General features: G+C 48.1%; 1 protein-coding gene across 2 annotated transcripts in view; it reads left to right on the top strand.

Annotated features, from left to right (window-relative positions):
* LOC129815839 (constitutive coactivator of PPAR-gamma-like protein 1) overlaps positions 1-18,498 on the top strand; it is an 80,699-nt gene that overhangs the window by 35,708 nt on the left and 26,493 nt on the right. For both annotated transcript variants that reach the window (XM_055869996.1, XM_055869997.1), the window contains exons 5-9: positions 513-603; positions 5,034-5,143; positions 7,897-8,228; positions 10,251-10,374; positions 15,900-16,115. In XM_055869996.1, coding sequence (XP_055725971.1) covers positions 513-603; positions 5,034-5,143; positions 7,897-8,228; positions 10,251-10,374; positions 15,900-16,115 — 873 coding nt within the window. The remainder of the gene's footprint in view (positions 1-512; positions 604-5,033; positions 5,144-7,896; positions 8,229-10,250; positions 10,375-15,899; positions 16,116-18,498) is intronic.

Genomic DNA, 18,498 nt, shown 5'->3' with positions numbered 1-18,498 from the left:
CTGTTTCTTATTCCAGTCCGGTTTAACATGGCTGTTTCTTATTCCAGTCCGGTTTAACATGGCTGTTTCTTATTCCAGTCCGGTTTAACATGGCTGTTTCTTATTCCAGTCCGGTTTAACATGGCTGTTTCTTATTCCAGTCCGGTTTAACATGGCTGTTTCTTATTCCAGTCCGGTTTAACATGGCTGTTTCTTATTCCAGTCCGGTTTAACATGGCTGTTTCTTATTCCAGTCCGGTTTAACATGGCTGTTTCTTATTCCAGTCCGGTTTAACATGGCTGTTTCTTATTCCAGTCCGGTTTAACATGGCTGTTTCTTATTCCAGTCCGGTTTAACATGGCTGTTTCTTATTCCAGTCCGGTTTAACATGGCTGTTTCTTATTCCAGTCCGGTTTAACATGGCTGTTTCTTATTCCAGTCCGGTTTAACATGGCTGTTTCCTATTCCAGTCCGGTTTAACATGGCTGTTTCTTATTCCAGTCCAGTTTAACATGGCTGTTTCCTATTCCAGTCCAGGACTGATGACAAAGTTGTCCGCTTTAAGAAAGCAGTGGAGTACTACTCAGCAGCCAGCAAGTCTCAACACTTCTCACCTTACCAAGGTAAGTTCACCCACCTCACCTTCTCTCTATAGCCCAGTAGACTGAGGCGGAGAGAGACAGAGAGAGACCTGAGGCGGAGAGAGACAGAGAGAGACCTGAGGCGGAGAGAGACAGAGAGAGACCTGAGGCGGAGAGAGAGAGACCTGAGGCGGAGAGAGAGAGACCTGAGGCGGAGAGAGAGAGACCTGAGGCGGAGAGAGAGAGACCTGAGGCGGAGAGAGAGAGAGAGACCTGAGGCGGAGAGAGAGAGAGAGAGAGACCTGAGGCGGAGAGAGAGAGAGAGACCTGAGGCGGAGAGAGAGAGAGAGACCTGAGGCGGAGAGAGAGAGAGAGACCTGAGGCGGAGAGAGAGAGAGAGAGACCTGAGGCGGAGAGAGAGAGAGAGACCTGAGGCGGAGAGAGAGAGAGAGACCTGAGGCGGAGAGAGAGAGAGAGACCTGAGGCGGAGAGAGAGAGAGAGACCTGAGGCGGAGAGAGAGAGAGAGACCTGAGGCGGAGAGAGAGAGAGAGACCTGAGGCGGAGAGAGAGAGAGAGACCTGAGGCGGAGAGAGAGAGAGAGACCTGAGGCGGAGAGAGAGAGAGAGACCTGAGGCGGAGAGAGAGAGAGAGAGACCTGAGGCGGAGAGAGAGAGAGAGAGACCTGAGGCGGAGAGAGAGACCTGAGGCGGAGAGAGAGAGAGAGAGACCTGAGGCGGAGAGAGAGAGAGAGAGAGAGAGACCTGAGGCGGAGAGAGAGAGAGAGAGAGAGAGAGAGAGAGAGAGAGAGAGACCTGAGGCGGAGAGAGAGAGAGAGAGAGAGAGAGAGAGACCTGAGGCGGAGAGAGAGAGAGGGAGAGAGAGAGAGAGAGAGAGAGAGAGACCTGAGGCGGAGAGAGAGAGAGAGAGAGAGAGAGACCTGAGGCGGAGAGAGAGAGAGAGAGAGAGAGAGACCTGAGGCGGAGAGAGAGAGAGAGAGACCTGAGGCGGAGAGAGAGAGAGAGAGACCTGAGGCGGAGAGAGAGAGAGAGAGACCTGAGGCGGAGAGAGAGAGAGAGAGAGAGAGAGAGACCTGAGGCGGAGAGAGAGAGACCTGAGGCGGAGAGAGAGAGAGAGAGAGACCTGAGGCGGAGAGAGAGAGAGAGACCTGAGGCGGAGAGAGAGGGAGAGACCTGAGGCGGAGAGAGAGGGAGAGACCTGAGGCGGAGAGAGAGAGAGAGAGACCTGAGGCGGAGAGAGAGAGAGAGAGAGAGACCTGAGGCGGAGAGAGAGAGACCTGAGGCGGAGAGAGAGAGAGAGAGAGACCTGAGGCGGAGAGAGAGAGAGAGACCTGAGGCGGAGAGAGAGAGAGAGAGAGAGAGAGAGAGACCTGAGGCGGAGAGAGAGAGACCTGAGGCGGAGAGAGAGAGACCTGAGGCGGAGAGAGAGAGAGAGAGAGACCTGAGGCGGAGAGAGAGAGAGAGACCTGAGGCGGAGAGAGAGGGAGAGACCTGAGGCGGAGAGAGAGGGAGAGACCTGAGGCGGAGAGAGAGACCTGAGGCGGAGAGAGAGAGAGAGAGAGACCTGAGGCGGAGAGAGAGACAGAGAGACAGAGAGAGAGAGAGACAGAGAGAGAGAGAGACAGAGAGACAGAGAGAGAGAGAGAGAGACAGAGAGACAGAGAGACAGAGAGACAGAGAGACAGAGAGAGAGAGAGACTGAGGCAGAGAGAGAGACTGAGGCAGAGAGAGAGAGAGAGAGACTGAGGCAGAGAGAGAGTCTCGTCCACCCCTCCACACTGTCCTTAAGCAGACTGGTCTAACTCGTCCATCCCTCCAGACTGTCCTGAAGCAGACTGGTCTAACTCGTCCACCCCTCCACACTGGCCTGAAGCAGACTGGTCTAACTCGTCCATCCCTCCACACTGGCCTGAAGCAGACTGGTCTAACTCGTCCATCCCTCCACACTGGTCTAACTCGTCCATCCCTCCACACTGTCCCTCCAGACTGGTCTATCTCGTCCATCCCTCCAGACTGTCCTGAAGCAGACTGGTCTAACTCGTCCATCCCTCCACACTGTCCCTCCAGACTGGTCTATCTCGTCCATCCCTCCAGACTGTCCTGAAGCAGACTGGTCTAACTCGTCCACCCCTCCACACTGTCCTGAAGCAGACTGGTCTAACTCGTCCATCCCTCCACACGGTCCTGAAGCAGACTGGTCTAACTCGTCCATCCCTCCACACTGTCCCTCCAGACTGGTCTAACTCGTCCATCCCTCCACACTGGCCTGAAGCAGACTGGTCTAACTCGTCCACCCCTCCACACTGGCCTGAAGCAGACTGGTCTAACTCGTCCATCCCTCCACACTGGCCTGACGCAGACTGGTCTAACTCGTCCATCCCTCCACACTGTCCCTCCAGACTGGTCTAACTCGTCCATCCCTCCACACTGTCCTGAAGCAGACTGGTCTAACTCGTCCATCCCTCCACACTGTCCTGAAGCAGACTGGTCTAACTCGTCCATCCCTCCACACTGTCCTGAAGCAGACTGGTCTAACTCGTCCGTCCCTCCACACTGTCCTGAATCAGACTGGTCTAACTCGTCCATCCCTCCACACTGGCCTGAAGCAGACTGGTCTAACTCGTCCATCCCTCCACACTGTCCTGAAGCAGACTGGTCTAACTCGTCCACCCCTCCACACTGTCCCTCCAGACTGGTCTAACTCGTCCACCCCTCCAGACTGTCCTGAAGCAGACTGGTCTAACTCGTCCGTCCCTCCAGACTGTCCTGAAGCAGACTGGTCTAACTCGTCCATCCCTCCACACTGTCCTGAAGCAGACTGGTCTAACTCGTCCACCCCTCCACACTGATCTAACTCGTCCATCCCTCCACACTGTCCTGAAGCAGACTGGTCTAACTCGTCCACCCCTCCACACTGTCCTGAAGCAGACTGGTCTAACTCGTCCATTCCTCCACACTGATCTAACTCGTCCACCCCTCCAGACTGTCCTGAAGCAGACTGGTCTAACTCGTCCGTCCCTCCAGACTGTCCTGAAGCAGACTGGTCTAACTCGTCCATCCCTCCACACTGTCCTGAAGCAGACTGGTCTAACTCGTCCACCCCTCCACACTGATCTAACTCGTCCATCCCTCCACACTGTCCTGAAGCAGACTGGTCTAACTCGTCCACCCCTCCACACTGTCCTGAAGCAGACTGGTCTAACTCGTCCACCCCTCCACACTGATCTAACTCGTCCATCCCTCCACACTGTCCTGAAGCAGACTGGTCTAACTCGTCCACCCCTCCACACTGATCTAACTCGTCCATTCCTCCAGACTGTCCTGAAGCAGACTGGTCTATCTCGTCCATCCCTCCAGACTGTCCTGAAGCAGACTGGTCTATCTCGTCCATCCCTCCAGACTGGCCTGAAGCAGACTGGTCTATCTCGTCCATCCCTCCAGACTGTCCTGAAGCAGACTGGTCTATCTCGTCCATCCCTCCAGACTGGCCTGAAGCAGACTGGTCTAACTCGTCCACCCCTCCACACTGTCCTGAAGCAGACTGGTCTAACTCGTCCATTCCTCCAGACTGTCCTGAAGCAGACTGGTCTAACTCGTCCACCCCTCCACACTGTCCTGAAGCAGACTGGTCTAACTCGTCCATCCCTCCAGACTGGTCTAACTCGTCCACCCCTCCACACTGTCCTGAAGCAGACTGGTCTAACTCGTCCACCCCTCCACACTGTCCTGAAGCAGACTGGTCTAACTCGTCCATCCCTCCAGACTGGTCTAACTCGTCCACCCCTCCACACTGTCCTGAAGCAGACTGGTCTAACTCGTCCACCCCTCCAGACTGGTCTAACTCGTCCATCCCTCCACACTGTCCTGAAGCAGACTGGTCTAACTCGTCCACCCCTCCACACTGTCCTGAAGCAGACTGGTCTAACTCGTCCACCCCTCCAGACTGGTCTAACTCGTCCACCCCTCCAGACTGGTCTAACTCGTCCACCCCTCCAGACTGGTCTAACTCGTCCATCCCTCCACACTGGCCAGAAGCAGACTGTAATTTAATGAATGATACTCTGGTGAAACTGAATGGTTAATCTGTCAGACCTTTTAACAGGTTTAACTGAACTGAAAGGACCAGTGGATCCTCCCATGACCACAGAAAAATGTTCAAGCTCTCTGTGCTGGTCTTAAATGTCAACTGTAGTTGCCATTTAACAGTGTGTCTGTTACGCTGTGTTAACAGTGTGTCTGTCTGTTACGCTGTGTTAGGTGTGTTAACAGTGTGTCTGTTACGCTGTGTTAGGTGTGTTAACAGTGTGTCTGTCTGTTACGCTGTGTTAGGTGTGTTAACAGTGTGTCTGTTACGCTGTGTTAGGTGTGTTAACAGTGTGTCTGTTACGCTGTGTTAGGTGTGTTAACAGTGTGTGTTAGGTGTGTTAACAGTGTGTCTGTGTCTCCCCCACCAGTCGGACCAAACCAGACAGGAGGAGTTTCTCCTGTAGCAGCAGTTCTGTCACACTACGCAGCTCCGCCGCCTCAGACGCTCAACATTCCTCCCCCGTCGGGGAAACCTGCGGTGAGACTGGCTGGGGGGGAGAAACCTCGTTTTGACCAGGACCCAAACACACCTCTTAATTAGATCAGAGCCAGGACCCAAACGCACCTCTTAATTAGATCAGAGCCAGGACCCAAACACACCTCTTAATTAGATCAGAGCCAGGACCCAAACACACCTCTTAATTAGATCAGAGCCAGGACCCAAACACACCTCTTAATTAGATCAGAGCCAGGACCCAAACACACCTCTTAATTAGATCAGAGCCAGGACCCAAACACACCTCTTAATTAGATCAGAGCCAGGACCCAAACACACCTCTTAATTAGATCAGAGCCAGGACCCAAACACACCTCTTAATTAGATCAGAGCCAGGACCCAAACACACCTCTTAATTAGATCAGAGCCAGGACCCAAACACACCTCTTAATTAGATCAGAGCCAGGACCTAAACACACCTCTTAATTAGATCAGAGCCAGGACCCAAACACACCTCTTAATTAGATCAGAGCCAGGACCCAAACACACCTCTTAATTAGATCAGAGCCAGGACCCAAACACACCTCTTAATTAGATCAGAGCCAGGGCCTAAACACACCTCTTAATTAGATCAGAGCCAGGACCCAAACACACCTCTTAATTAGATCAGAGCCAGGACCTAAACACACCTCTTAATTAGATCAGAGCCAGGACCCAAACGCACCTCTTAATTAGATCAGAGCCAGGACCCAAACACACCTCTTAATTAGATCAGAGCCAGGACCTAAACACACCTCTTAATTAGCTCAGAGCCAGGACCCAAACACACCTCTTAATTAGATCAGAGCCAGGACCCAAACACACCTCTTAATTAGATCAGAGCCAGGACCCAAACACACCTCTTAATTAGATCAGAGCCAGGACCCAAACACACCTCTTAATTAGATCAGAGCCAGGACCCAAACACACCTCTTAATTAGATCAGAGCCAGGACCTAAACACACCTCTTAATTAGATCAGAGCCAGGACCCAAACACACCTCTTAATTAGATCAGAGCCAGGACCCAAACGCACCTCTTAATTAGATCAGAGCCAGGACCTAAACACACCTCTTAATTAGATCAGAGCCAGGACCCAAACGCACCTCTTAATTAGCTCAGAGCCAGGACCCAAACACACCTCTTAATTAGATCAGAGCCAGGACCCAAACACACCTCTTAATTAGATCAGAGCCAGGACCCAAACACACCTCTTAATTAGATCAGAGCCAGGACCTAAACACACCTCTTAATTAGATCAGAGCCAGGACCCAAACACACCTCTTAATTAGATCAGAGCCAGGACCCAAACACACCTCTTAATTAGATCAGAGCCAGGACCCAAACACACCTCTTAATTAGATCAGAGCCAGGACCCAAACACACCTCTTAATTAGATCAGAGCCAGGACCCAAACACACCTCTTAATTAGATCAGAGCCAGGACCCAAACACACCTCTTAATTAGATCAGAGCCAGGACCCAAACACACCTCTTAATTAGATCAGAGTGGCACACTGTTCTTGGCTACACACTCTAACCATGCTCATAGCTACAGACCCAAACTGTTTTGTAATATTCATATGGTATATAAACATATTATGTGTAGTTGTGTAGTCCAAACATGTCAAACAGTCTTGCTATCTAATAGTTTAAGCTCTCTGGGTTAGGTGGGACGCAATCGTCCCACCTGGCCAATAGCCAGGGAAAATATCCATGTTCAAATAAAATGATATAAAAATCAAACTTTCATTAAATCACACATGTAAGATACCAAATTAAAGCTACACTCGTTGTGAATCCAGCCAACATGTCAGATTTCAAAAAAGCTTTTCGGCGAAAGCATAAGATGCTATTATCTGATGATAGCACAATGTCAACAAAGAGAGTGTAGCATATTTCAACCCTGCAGGCATGACACAAAACACAGAAATAAAAATATAATTCATGCCTTACCTTTGACGAGCTTCTGTTGTTGGTACTCCAATATGTCCCATGAACATCACAAATGGTCCTTTTGTTCGATTAATTCCGTCGATATATATCCAAAATGTCAATTTATTTGGCGCGTTTCATCCAGAAAAACACAGCTTCCAACTTGCGCAACGTCACTACAAAATACCTCAAAAATGACCTGTAAACTTTACCAAAACATTTCAAACTACTTTTGTAATACGTTAGGTATTTTTAAACGTTAATAATCGATCAATTTGAAGACGGGATGATCTGTGTTCAATACAAAAAGAAAACAAACTGCCGCAACATTTTTGGTAATGTCCCTCCCTCAAACAATTTACTTCAAGTGATCCTCCTTTACGATGGCCGTACTTCTTCATTACACAAAGGAATAACCTCAACCAATTTCCAAAGACTGGTGACATCCAGTGGAAGCGGGAGGAACTGCAAACAAGTCCCTTAGAAATCTGGTTTCCCAATGAAAACTCATTGAAAGACAGTGACCTCAAAAAAAATATAAATTCTGAATGGTTTTGTCCTCAGGGTTTTGCCTGCTACATAAGTTCTGTTATGCTCACAGACATGATTCAAACAGTTTTAGAAACTTCAGAGTGTTTTCTATCCAAATCTACTAATAATATGCATATCTTATATTCTGGGGATGAGTAGAAGGAAGTTGAAATTGGGCACGCTATTTATTCAAAAGTGTAAATGCTGCCCCCTACCCCGAAGAAGTTAAAACAAACTTTTTTAGAGAAAGCTAATGTTGGTGAGATGAGGCTAACATGTTGTTTATCTCCAGGTCCAGCCTGTCTACTCAGCCCCCCCGGTCGTAGAGCCTGGCCCGGGGACTGGGGCTAATGCTGGCCCTAGTGGTGACCCTGGTGCTGGTCTCAGTCCTGGTACGTCTGTTCTGGAGTCATCGGTGGGGAAGACCCTGGCAGAGCAGGTTCCAAGCAGCTTCAGCAACATTCCTCCTAAAGAGAAGCACACGCCGCTGTACGAGAGGTCTTCTCCCATCAACCCCTGTTTTCCCCCGGGGGGCACGGCCGCCACCAGCCCCTCTTCCTCCTCATCCTCCTCTTCCTCCACCACCTCCTCAGAGAACGAGGACAACGCAGGCTTCACTGCCAAGTAGGTTTTTGTTATTGTACCTATTACTCTACACACTGCCATGTCCGGATGGCCACCGATTTTACAAGTGAATTAACACGCCTCAGTTAGCAGGCTCCATCCAGCAAGCTAAATCTCACACCGTAGCAAAAACTAACTAGCAGAAAGTGTTAACAACTTAGAAATGATTTAAACACACGTTGCTGTAGGCTACTATTTCCTAGTTAACAACAAATCATGTATGTCATATAAAATATATTCACCCCCACCCAGTATTGTAATCAAAACGTATCATAAAGCATGTAGTCCTTGGCTCAGACAGTGTAGTAGTGTGGACTCAATAGCATCTCATTAGTGGGCAAGATCTTGAGAATCAGCTGTACATGTGATGGGAGAATGCACTGTACATGTGATGGGAGAATGCACTGTGCATGTGATGGAAGAATGCACTGTGCATGTGATGGGAGAATGCACTGTACATGTGATGGGAGAATGCACTGTGCATGTGATGGAAGAATGCACTGTGCATGTGATGGGAGAATGCACTGTGCATGTGATGAAAGAATGCACTGTGCATGTGATGGAAGAATGCACTGTGCATGTGATGGAAGAATGCACTGTGCATGTGATGAAAGAATGCACTGTGCATGTGATGGGAGAATGCACTGTGCATGTGATGGAAGAATGCACTGTGCATGTGATGGAAGAATGCACTGTGCATGTGATGGAAGAATGCACTGTGCATGTGATGAAAGAATGCACTGTGCATGTGATGGGAGAATGCACTGTGCATGTGATGGAAGAATGCACTGTACATACAGAGGGTTACTATCCCATTGAATTGAGGATAGTTTAACCAAAATATGCCACAAGATCTAGAATTTCCTTACATGTATCCCACAAAAAAAGGTTCACTGTTATAAGCTAACTTTTTTTGATAAATTTAAGCAAAATTCATCCAAAAATCCCAGATTTAAATTCCCATGGACAATTTCAGGAAATAATTCTGGAAATTTCCCAGAAAGTTTCCGACCTTGTGCAACCCTGGTTTAGACTGAGGCTCAGAACCAGAAGAATAATCATCAGATGTCATGATTCATTTCTTCCATCGGAGTCGTTTTCAGTCAGATCTTTTTAGCAACGATAACGCAGCATGTGTAACCTGTTAAGTTCATGTTTTAAGTATCCCTATATTTCTGTTATTACGGGGCTATCACTGAGTCAAGAGTGCGCATGCGCAGGAAGTGGAGTCGTTGTTGGACCTAGCCTCGAGTGTGATGGCTACTTGTAGTGTGTTCATATAGGAGAGTAAACTTTGTTAAACTGGAACTTTGTCGTTGTGTCATTTCGAGTTAACATAACCATTGGTCTTGAGCTTCATGCCATTTATAAATGAAGCGCGCTCTCACGGTGTACTCCTAGTCAGAGTAGACTGATTTTAAACTGGATCTAGTGGACTGATAGAGGGTACATACCATTTACATTACAATGGATCAATACAATAAATAGAATGACCCTGTTCTTCATTCACAATTGGTGATTACATCATTATGCATCGCATCGTTCACTACCTCTCATCAACTCACCCATTCTCTTCTTCTAGGTATCAGTCACTTCCTCTCACTCATCAACTCACCCATTCTCTTCTTCTAGGTATCAGTCACTTCCTCTAACTCATCAACTCACCCATTCTCTTCTTCTAGGTATCATTCACTTCCTCTCACTCATCAACTCACCCATTCTCTTCTTCTAGGTATCATTCACTTCCTCTCACTCATCAACTCACCCATTCTCTTCTTTTCTCCCCAGCATACTTTTCATCTTTTGCGTGAAATTATTTTCGGTTTAGGTTCAGTTTCGAGGCAAATATTGGGGACATTATCAACCCTACAAATGTCTTAGTCAATACGGTTCCAATATCCTGTCTCCAACTGCCATGTCAGCACCATTATTTTACATACTACATTACTCAAAGTCAAGTCAAAACCGTTACAATACATTATCCTAATACATTATCACACGCTTATCCTCTTGTTCCCGTAGTCATGTAAGTGACCATAAAGGAGGATGGGACAGACCATCAGAGAGCACAGCAGAGGGGGAACTGGGAGGATGGGACAAACCATCAGCGAGCACAGCAGTGGGGGAGCTGGGAGACCAAACCAAGGTATGGTTCAGCACAGAGTCTGAAATCTTACATCGTACCGTGATGTTTATAAAGAACAACGTTAGCGTCAGTTCTATATATAGTGGAATGCCTGGAGATCCCATAATATACATGTACAGCTGTTTACCGTGCCTTCAGAAAGTATTCCTTCACTTTTTTCCACATTTTGTTACGTTACAGATTAAATTAAATTACAGTAAAAATGTTCCTCATCAATCTACACACAATACCCCATAATGACAAAGTGAAAACAGGTTTTTAGAAATGTTTGCAAATGTATTCAATTATTATTATTATTTTTTTTTAAATACCTTATTTACATAAGTATTCAGACCCTTTGCTATGAGACTAAATTGAGCTCAGGTGCATCCTGTTTCCATTGATCATCCTTGAGATGTTTCTACAACTTGATTGGAGTCCACCTGTGGTAAATTCAATTGATTGGATATGATTTGGAAAGGCCCACACCTGTCTATATATAAGGTCCCACAGTTGACAGTGCATGTCAGAGTGAAAACCAAGCCATTAGGTCAAAGGAATTGTCCGTAGAGCTCCATGACAGGATTGTGTCGAGGCACAGATCTGGGGAAGGGTACCAATAATGTCTGCAGCATTGAAGGTCCCCAAGAACACAGTGGCCGCCATCATTATTAAATGGTAGAAATTTGGAACCACCAAGACTCTTCCTGGAGCTGGCCGCCCAGCCAAACTGATCGATCGGGGGAGAAGGGCCTCAGGGAGGTGACCAACAACCCAATGGTCACTCTGACAGAGCTCCAGAGTTCCTCTGTGGAGATGTTAGAACCTTCCAGAAGGACAACCATCTCTGCAGAACTCCACCAATCAGGCCTTTATGATAGAGTGGCCAGGTGGAAACCACTCTGTAAAAGGCACATGACAGCCCCCTTGGAGTTTGCCGAAGGGCACCTAAAGGACACTCAGACCATGAGAAAAATATTCTGGTCTGATGAAACCAATATTAAACTCTTTGGGCTGAATGCCAAGCTTCACGTCTAGAGGAAACCAGTCACCGCTCATCACCTGGCCAATACCATCCCTAAGGTGAAGCATGGTGGTGGCAGCATCATGCTGTGGGGATGTTATTCAGCGGCAGGGACTGGGAGACTAGTCCGGATCGAGGAAAACATGAACGGAGCATAGTACAGAGAGATCCTTGATGAAAACCTGATCCAGAGCGCTCAGGACCTCAAACTGGGGCGAAGGTTCACCTTCCAACAGGACAACGATCCTAAACACACTGCCAAGACGACGCAGAAGTGGCTTTGGGAGAAGTCTCTGAATGTCGTTGAGTTTTCAGGAGAGACCTGAAAATAGCTGTGCACCAACACTCCCCATCCAAATCAAATGTATTTATATAGCCCTTCTTACATCAGCTGATATCTCAAAGGGCTGTACAGAAACCCAGCCTAAAACCCCAAACAGCAAGCAATGCAGGTGTAGAAGCACGATGGCTAGGAAAAACTCCCTAGAAAGGACAGAAACCTAGGAAGAAACCTAGAGAGGAACCAGGCTCTGAGGGGTGGCCAGTCCTCTTCTGGCTGTGCCGGGTGGAGATTATAACAGAACATGGCCAAGATGTTCAAATGTTCATAGATGACCAGCAGGGTCAGATAATAATAATCACAGTGAACAGGTCAGGGTTCCATAGTCGCAGGAAGAACAGTTGAAACTGGAGCAGCAGCACGGCCAGGTGGACTGGGGACAACAAGGAGTCATCATGCCAGGTAGTCCTGAGGCATGGTCCTAGTGCTCAGGTCCTCCGAGAGAAAGAAAGAAAGAGAGAAAGAAAGAAAAGACTGAGCATACTTAAATTCACACAGGACACCGGATAAGACAGGAGAAATACTCCAGATATAACAGACTGACCCTAGCCCCCCGACACATAAACTTCTGCAGCATAAATACTGGAGGCTGAGACAGGAGGGGTGAGGAGACACTGTGGCCCCATCCAATGATACCCCCGGATAGGGCCAAACAGGCAGGATATAACCCCACCCACTTTGTCCAAGCACAGCCCCCACACCACTAGAGGGATATCTTCAACCACCAACTTACCATCCTGAGACAAGGCCGAGTATAGCCCACAAAGATCTCCACCACAGCACAAACCAAGGGGGGGCGCCAACCCAGACAGGAAGGTCACATCAGTAACTCAACCCACTCAAGTGACGCACCCCTCCTAGGGACGGCATGGAAGAGCACCAGTAAGCCAGTGACTCAGCCCCTGTAATAGGATTAGAGGCAGAGAATCCCAGTGGAGAGAGGGGAACCGGCCACGCCGAGACAGCAAGGGCGGTTCGTTGCTCCAGTGCCTTTCCGTTCACCTTCACACTCCTGGGCCAGACTACACTCAATCATATGACCTACTGAAGAGATAAGTCTTCAGTAAAGACTTAAAGGTTGAGACCGAGTCTGCGTCTCTCACATGGGTAGGCAGACCGTTCCATACAAATGGAGCTCTATAGGAGAAAGCCCTGCCTCCAGCTGTTTGCTTAGAATTTCTCGGGACAATTAGGAGCGTCATCTGACCGTAGCGTACAACCTGACAGAGCTTGAGGATCTGCAGAGAAGAACGGGAGAAACTCCCCAAATAAAAGTGTGCCAAGCTTATAGCGTCATACCCAAGAAGACTAGAGGCTGTAATCGCTGATAAATGTGCTTCAACAAAGTACTGAGTAAAGGGTCTGAATATTTAAATGTGTTATTTCATTTTTTGATGTTGCAAATAACAAATCAAAAATGTTTTTTTGCTTTGTCATTATGGGGTATTGTGTGAAGATTGAGGTAATTATTTTTTTTAAATACATCTTAGAATTAAATGAGATAAAATGTGGAAAAAGGCGAAGGTGTCGGCAGTATTTTCCGAATGCTCTGCACTGTATATATGGTAGAGACAGGATATGGACTGTTGTTGCTTCTGAATGAACATATTTTCATAAATATTGAATGAATTAATGCTTTTATGGGGGAACACCCTATCATTTGTACAAATTTGTAAAAACATAATGTCACTGACATTATGGGGTATTGTGGGTAGGCCAGTGATACAAACTCTCAATTTAATCCATTTTTTAAATTCTAAGCTGTAACACAACAAAATGTGGAAAAAGTCCAGGGTTGTGGATACTTCCTGAATACTTCCTGGATACTTCCTGGATACTTCCTGGATACTTCCTGAAGGCAGTTAATATTCTGAAGCCATGTGGATGTTTGGTTCCGTCACCCTGGAGGTTCTGAGATGATTAGCAGGCACCCTGGAGGTTCAGAGATGATTAGCAGGTACCCTGGAGGTTCTGAGATGATTAGCAGGCACCCTGGAGGTTCAGAGATGATTAGCAGGCACCCTGGAGGTTCTGAGATGATTAGCAGGCACCCTGGAGGTTCTGAGATGATTAGCAGGCACCCTATAGGTTCTGAGATGAGATGATTAGCAGGCACCCTATAGGTTCTGAGATGATTAGCAGGCACCCTGGAGGTTCTGAGATGATTAGCAGGCACCCTGGAGGTTCTGTGATGATTAGCAGGCACCCTGGAGGTTCTGTGATGATTAGCAGGCACCCTGGAGGTTCTGTGATGATTAGCAGGCACCCTGGAGGTTCTGAGATGTGATGATTAGCAGGCACCCTGGAGGTTCTGAGATGAGTTGATTAGCAGGCACCCTGGAGGTTCTGAGATGAGATGATTAGCAGGCACCCTGGAGGTTCTGAGATGATTAGCAGGCACCCTGGAGGTTCTGAGATGATTAGCAGGCACCCTGGAGGTTCTGAGATGATTAGCAGGCACCCTGGAGGTTCTGAGATGATTAGCAGGCACCCTGGAGGTTCTGAGATGATTAGCAGGCACCCTGGAGGTTCTGAGATGATTAGCAGGCACCCTGGAGGTTCTGAGATGATTAGCAGGCACCCTGGAGGTTCTGAGATGATTAGCAGGCACCCTGGAGGTTCTGAGATGATTAGCTGGCACCCTGGAGGTTCTGTGATGATTAGCAGGCACCCTGGAGGTTCTGAGATGATTAGCAGGCACCCTGGAGGTTCTGAGATGATTAGCAGGCACCCTGGAGGTTCTGAGATGATTAGCAGGCACCCTGGAGGTTCTGAGATGATTAGCAGGCACCCTGGAGGTTCTGAGATGATTAGCAGGCACCCTGGAGGTTCTGAGATGATTAGCAGGCACCCTGGAGGTTCTGAGATGATTAGCAGGCACCCTGGAGGTTCTGAGATGATTAGCAGGCACCCTGGAGGTTCTGAGATGATTAGCAGGCACCCTGGAGGTTCTGAGATGATTAGCAGGCACCCTGGAGGTTCTGAGATGATTAGCAGGCACCCTGGAGGTTCTGAGATGATTAGCAGGCACCCTGGAGGTTCTGAGATGATTAGCAGGCACCCTGGAGGTTCTGAGATGATTAGCAGGCACCCTGGAGGTTCTGAGATGATTAGCAGGCACCCTGGAGGTTCTGAGATGATTAGCAGGCACCCTGGAGGTTCTGAGATGATTAGCAGGCACCCTGGAGGTTCTGAGATGATTAGCAGGCACCCTGGAGGTTCTGAGATGATTAGCAGGCACCCTGGAGGTTCTGAGATGATTAGCAGGCACCCTGGAGGTTCTGAGATGATTAGCAGGCACCCTGGAGGTTCTGTGATGATTAGCAGGCACCCTGGAGGTTCTGTGATGATTAGCAGGCACCCTGGAGGTTCTGAGATGAGATGATTAGCAGGCACCCTGGAGGTTCTGAGATGAGATGATTAGCAGGCACCCTGGAGGTTCTGAGATGATTAGCAGGCACCCTGGAGGTTCTGAGATGATTAGCAGGCACCCTGGAGGTTCTGAGATGATTAGCAGGCACCCTGGAGGTTCTGAGATGATTAGCAGGCACCCTGGAGGTTCTGAGATGAGATGATTAGCAGGCACCCTGGAGGTTCTGAGATGATTAGCAGGCACCCTGGAGGTTCTGAGATGATTAGCAGGCACCCTGGAGGTTCTGAGATGATTAGCAGGCACCCTGGAGGTTCTGAGATGATTAGCTGGCACCCTGGAGGTTCTGTGATGATTAACAGGCACCCTGGAGGTTCTGAGATGATTAACAGGCACCCTGGAGGTTCTGAGATGATTAGCAGGCACCCTGGAGGTACTGAGATGATTAGCAGGCACCCTGGAGGTTCTGAGATGATTAGCAGGCACCCTGGAGGTTCTGAGATGATTAGCAGGCACCCTGGAGGTTCTGAGATGATTAGCAGGCACCCTGGAGGTTCTGAGATGATTAGCAGGCACCCTGGAGGTTCTGAGATGATTAGCAGGCACCCTGGAGGTTCTGAGATGATTAGCAGGCACCCTGGAGGTTCTGAGATGATTAGCAGGCACCCTGGAGGTTCTGAGATGTGATGATTAGCAGGCACCCTGGAGGTTCTGAGATGATTAGCAGACACCCAACTGTAGAAAGCGATTTCAAAACGCAATATCTGAACTTTTCCATTGAGAACCCTGACAGCCCTCTTCTCCCCTCTCAGGCTAACCCAACGGTGACCCCTCCTGTGGCTCAGGGGTTAGAGGTCAGCGGTCATCTGAATGCCCAGATCCCGTCTTTGCTGTCAATGCCGACCAGGAACCACATGGACATCACTACGCCTCCACTCCCCATGGTGGCTCCGGAGGTCCTCAGAGTGGCCCAACACAGACACAAGAAGGGCCTGATGTACCCCTACATCTACCACATCCTTACCAAGGTACACCTACCACATCCTTACCATGGTACCCCTACACCATATATGTCAGAGTCAAGGCCCGCGGGCCACATTCGGCCCGCGAGAAGGTTTTTTACGGCCCCTTGGATGATCTTGATTTATTATTAGAACCGGCCCGCAGACCGCAGCAAGCCGGCAGCCCGCAGATCTTTTACACGCACCAATACTACATTTCCCACAATGCAACGGTGACGCACCGAGCAGTAGGCTGCTTCATTTCAATATTTATTGGCACAGCAGTCGTCAGCATCACAGTAAAATTAACTTTCAGATACCCATCAAAAATGGCAAAACGGAAGGTGGACACTGAGAACCGGGGGTTTCAAACAAGGTGGGAGTCGGAGTATATGTTCACGGAGGTAGCTGGAAAACCTGTGTGTCTTCTGTGTGGAGAAAAAGGGAAAGACACAACACAACTCCGAGACGAAATGTTTCTGTGTGAAATGGCTTTTCTGTGTGACATTACGAGTCATCTGAATGCAATGAACTTGCAGCTGCAGGGTCGGGATCATGTCATCTCTGATATGTACAGTACAGTGAAGGCATTTAAAACCAAACTGACTCTGTGGGAGACGCAGATGCGGAAAGAAAATTTGAGCCACTTTCCCAGCTGCCAGACCATGAAAGAGAAGCTCTCTACCAGTGCGTTCCCGAGCGCACAGTTGGCTGATAAAATAGGTATGCTTGCCGCTGACTTTCGACGCCGATTTGCTGACTTTGAAGCACAAAAAAGCAGGTTGGAACTGCTCGGTAACCCATTTGCTGTTGACGTGGAAAGCTCACCACCAAACCTCCAAATGGAGTTGATTGACCTCCAATGCAATGATGCACTGAGGGCAAAATATGCGGCAGTGGGTGCTGCGGAGTTCGCCCGTTTCCTCCCCGACACAATGCCCCAGCTGCGCATCCAGGCTGCTCAAACGTTGTCTATGTTTGGCAGCACATACCTGTGTGAACAACTGTTTTCTTTGATGAACCTGAACAAAACATCACACAGAAGTCGACTTACTGCTGAACACCTCCACTCAATTCTGAGGATTTCCTCAGCTCAGAGCCTTACCCCGGACATTGATGAACTTGTGGAAAAGATGGGACACCACCAAGTATCACCCTCAACCTCAAACAAGTGAACATTACTGTGCAATCACATATTTAGAGTTTTTACTCAGTTCAAGTTTAAAAGTTAAAGTTTAATATTTGTTTTCACTGCATGTTACTTCTCCTTAAACAAAGTGTTGTTTTTGATTAATAGATTTTTGCACTTTATTTTATTGTATTTCAATCCAATTATATTTAAAAAATATTTCAGTTGAGTGGATGATAGAAAATTGCTATTATTGTTTTTTTCTTTGAAGTAAATTTAGCCCACTTTTGCTAAAATAGAAAATATAGGCTACTGATGGTGCCTTGAATACCGGTTTCTTTCATTTAATGTTCATGTTATGGGGATTTTTATATAAAGGAAATTTGTCTTTTGTGTCTGTTGAAAATTAAAGATTACTGACAGAGCCATAAGAAAATATTGCTTTATTTATCTGATCATATTGGAATATATTTGTTAGGTTTTCAGTAGGTTCAATTAGGTTCACTAGACTATATGCGTCATTTAAAATTTTTTCAATGAACATTCGAACAGTCCGGCCCTCGGCTTGTAGCTAAATTTTTTATTTGGCCCTCCGTCCATTTGACTTTGACACCCCTGCCCTACACCTACCACATCCTTACCAAGGTACCCCTACACCTACCACATCCTTACCAAGGTACCCCTACACCTACCACCTCCTTACCATGGTATCCCTACACCTACCACATCCTTACCAAGGTACCCCTACACCTACCACCTCCTTACCAAGGTACACCTACCACATCCTTACCAAGGTAAACCTACACCTACCACATCCTTACCAAGGTACCCCTACACCTATCACATCCTTACCAAGGTACCCCTACCACATCATTACCAAGGTACCCCTACACCTACCACATCCTTACCAAGGTACACCTACCACCTCCTTACCAAGGTACCCCTACACCTACCACATCCTTACCAAGGTACCCCTATACCTACCACACCCTTACCAAGGTACCCCTACACCTACCACACCTTTACCAAGGTACCCCTACACCTACCACACCCTTACCAAGGTACCCCTACACCTACCACCTCCTTACCAAGGTACCCCTACACCTACCACATCCGTACCAAGGTACCCCTACACCTACCACACCCTTACCAAGGTACCCCTACACCTACCACCTCCTTACCAAGGTACCCCTACACCTACCACATCCGTACCAAGGTACCCCTACATCTACCATGTTCTAAGGTACCCCATACATCTACCATGTTCTAAGGTACCCCTAC

This window comes from Salvelinus fontinalis, chromosome 18 (genome assembly GCF_029448725.1).
Source record: "Salvelinus fontinalis isolate EN_2023a chromosome 18, ASM2944872v1, whole genome shotgun sequence".
NCBI lineage: Eukaryota > Metazoa > Chordata > Actinopteri > Salmoniformes > Salmonidae > Salvelinus > Salvelinus fontinalis.
Note: the sequence above shows the minus strand (reverse complement) of the source record. Positions and strands in the feature narration are given on the sequence as shown.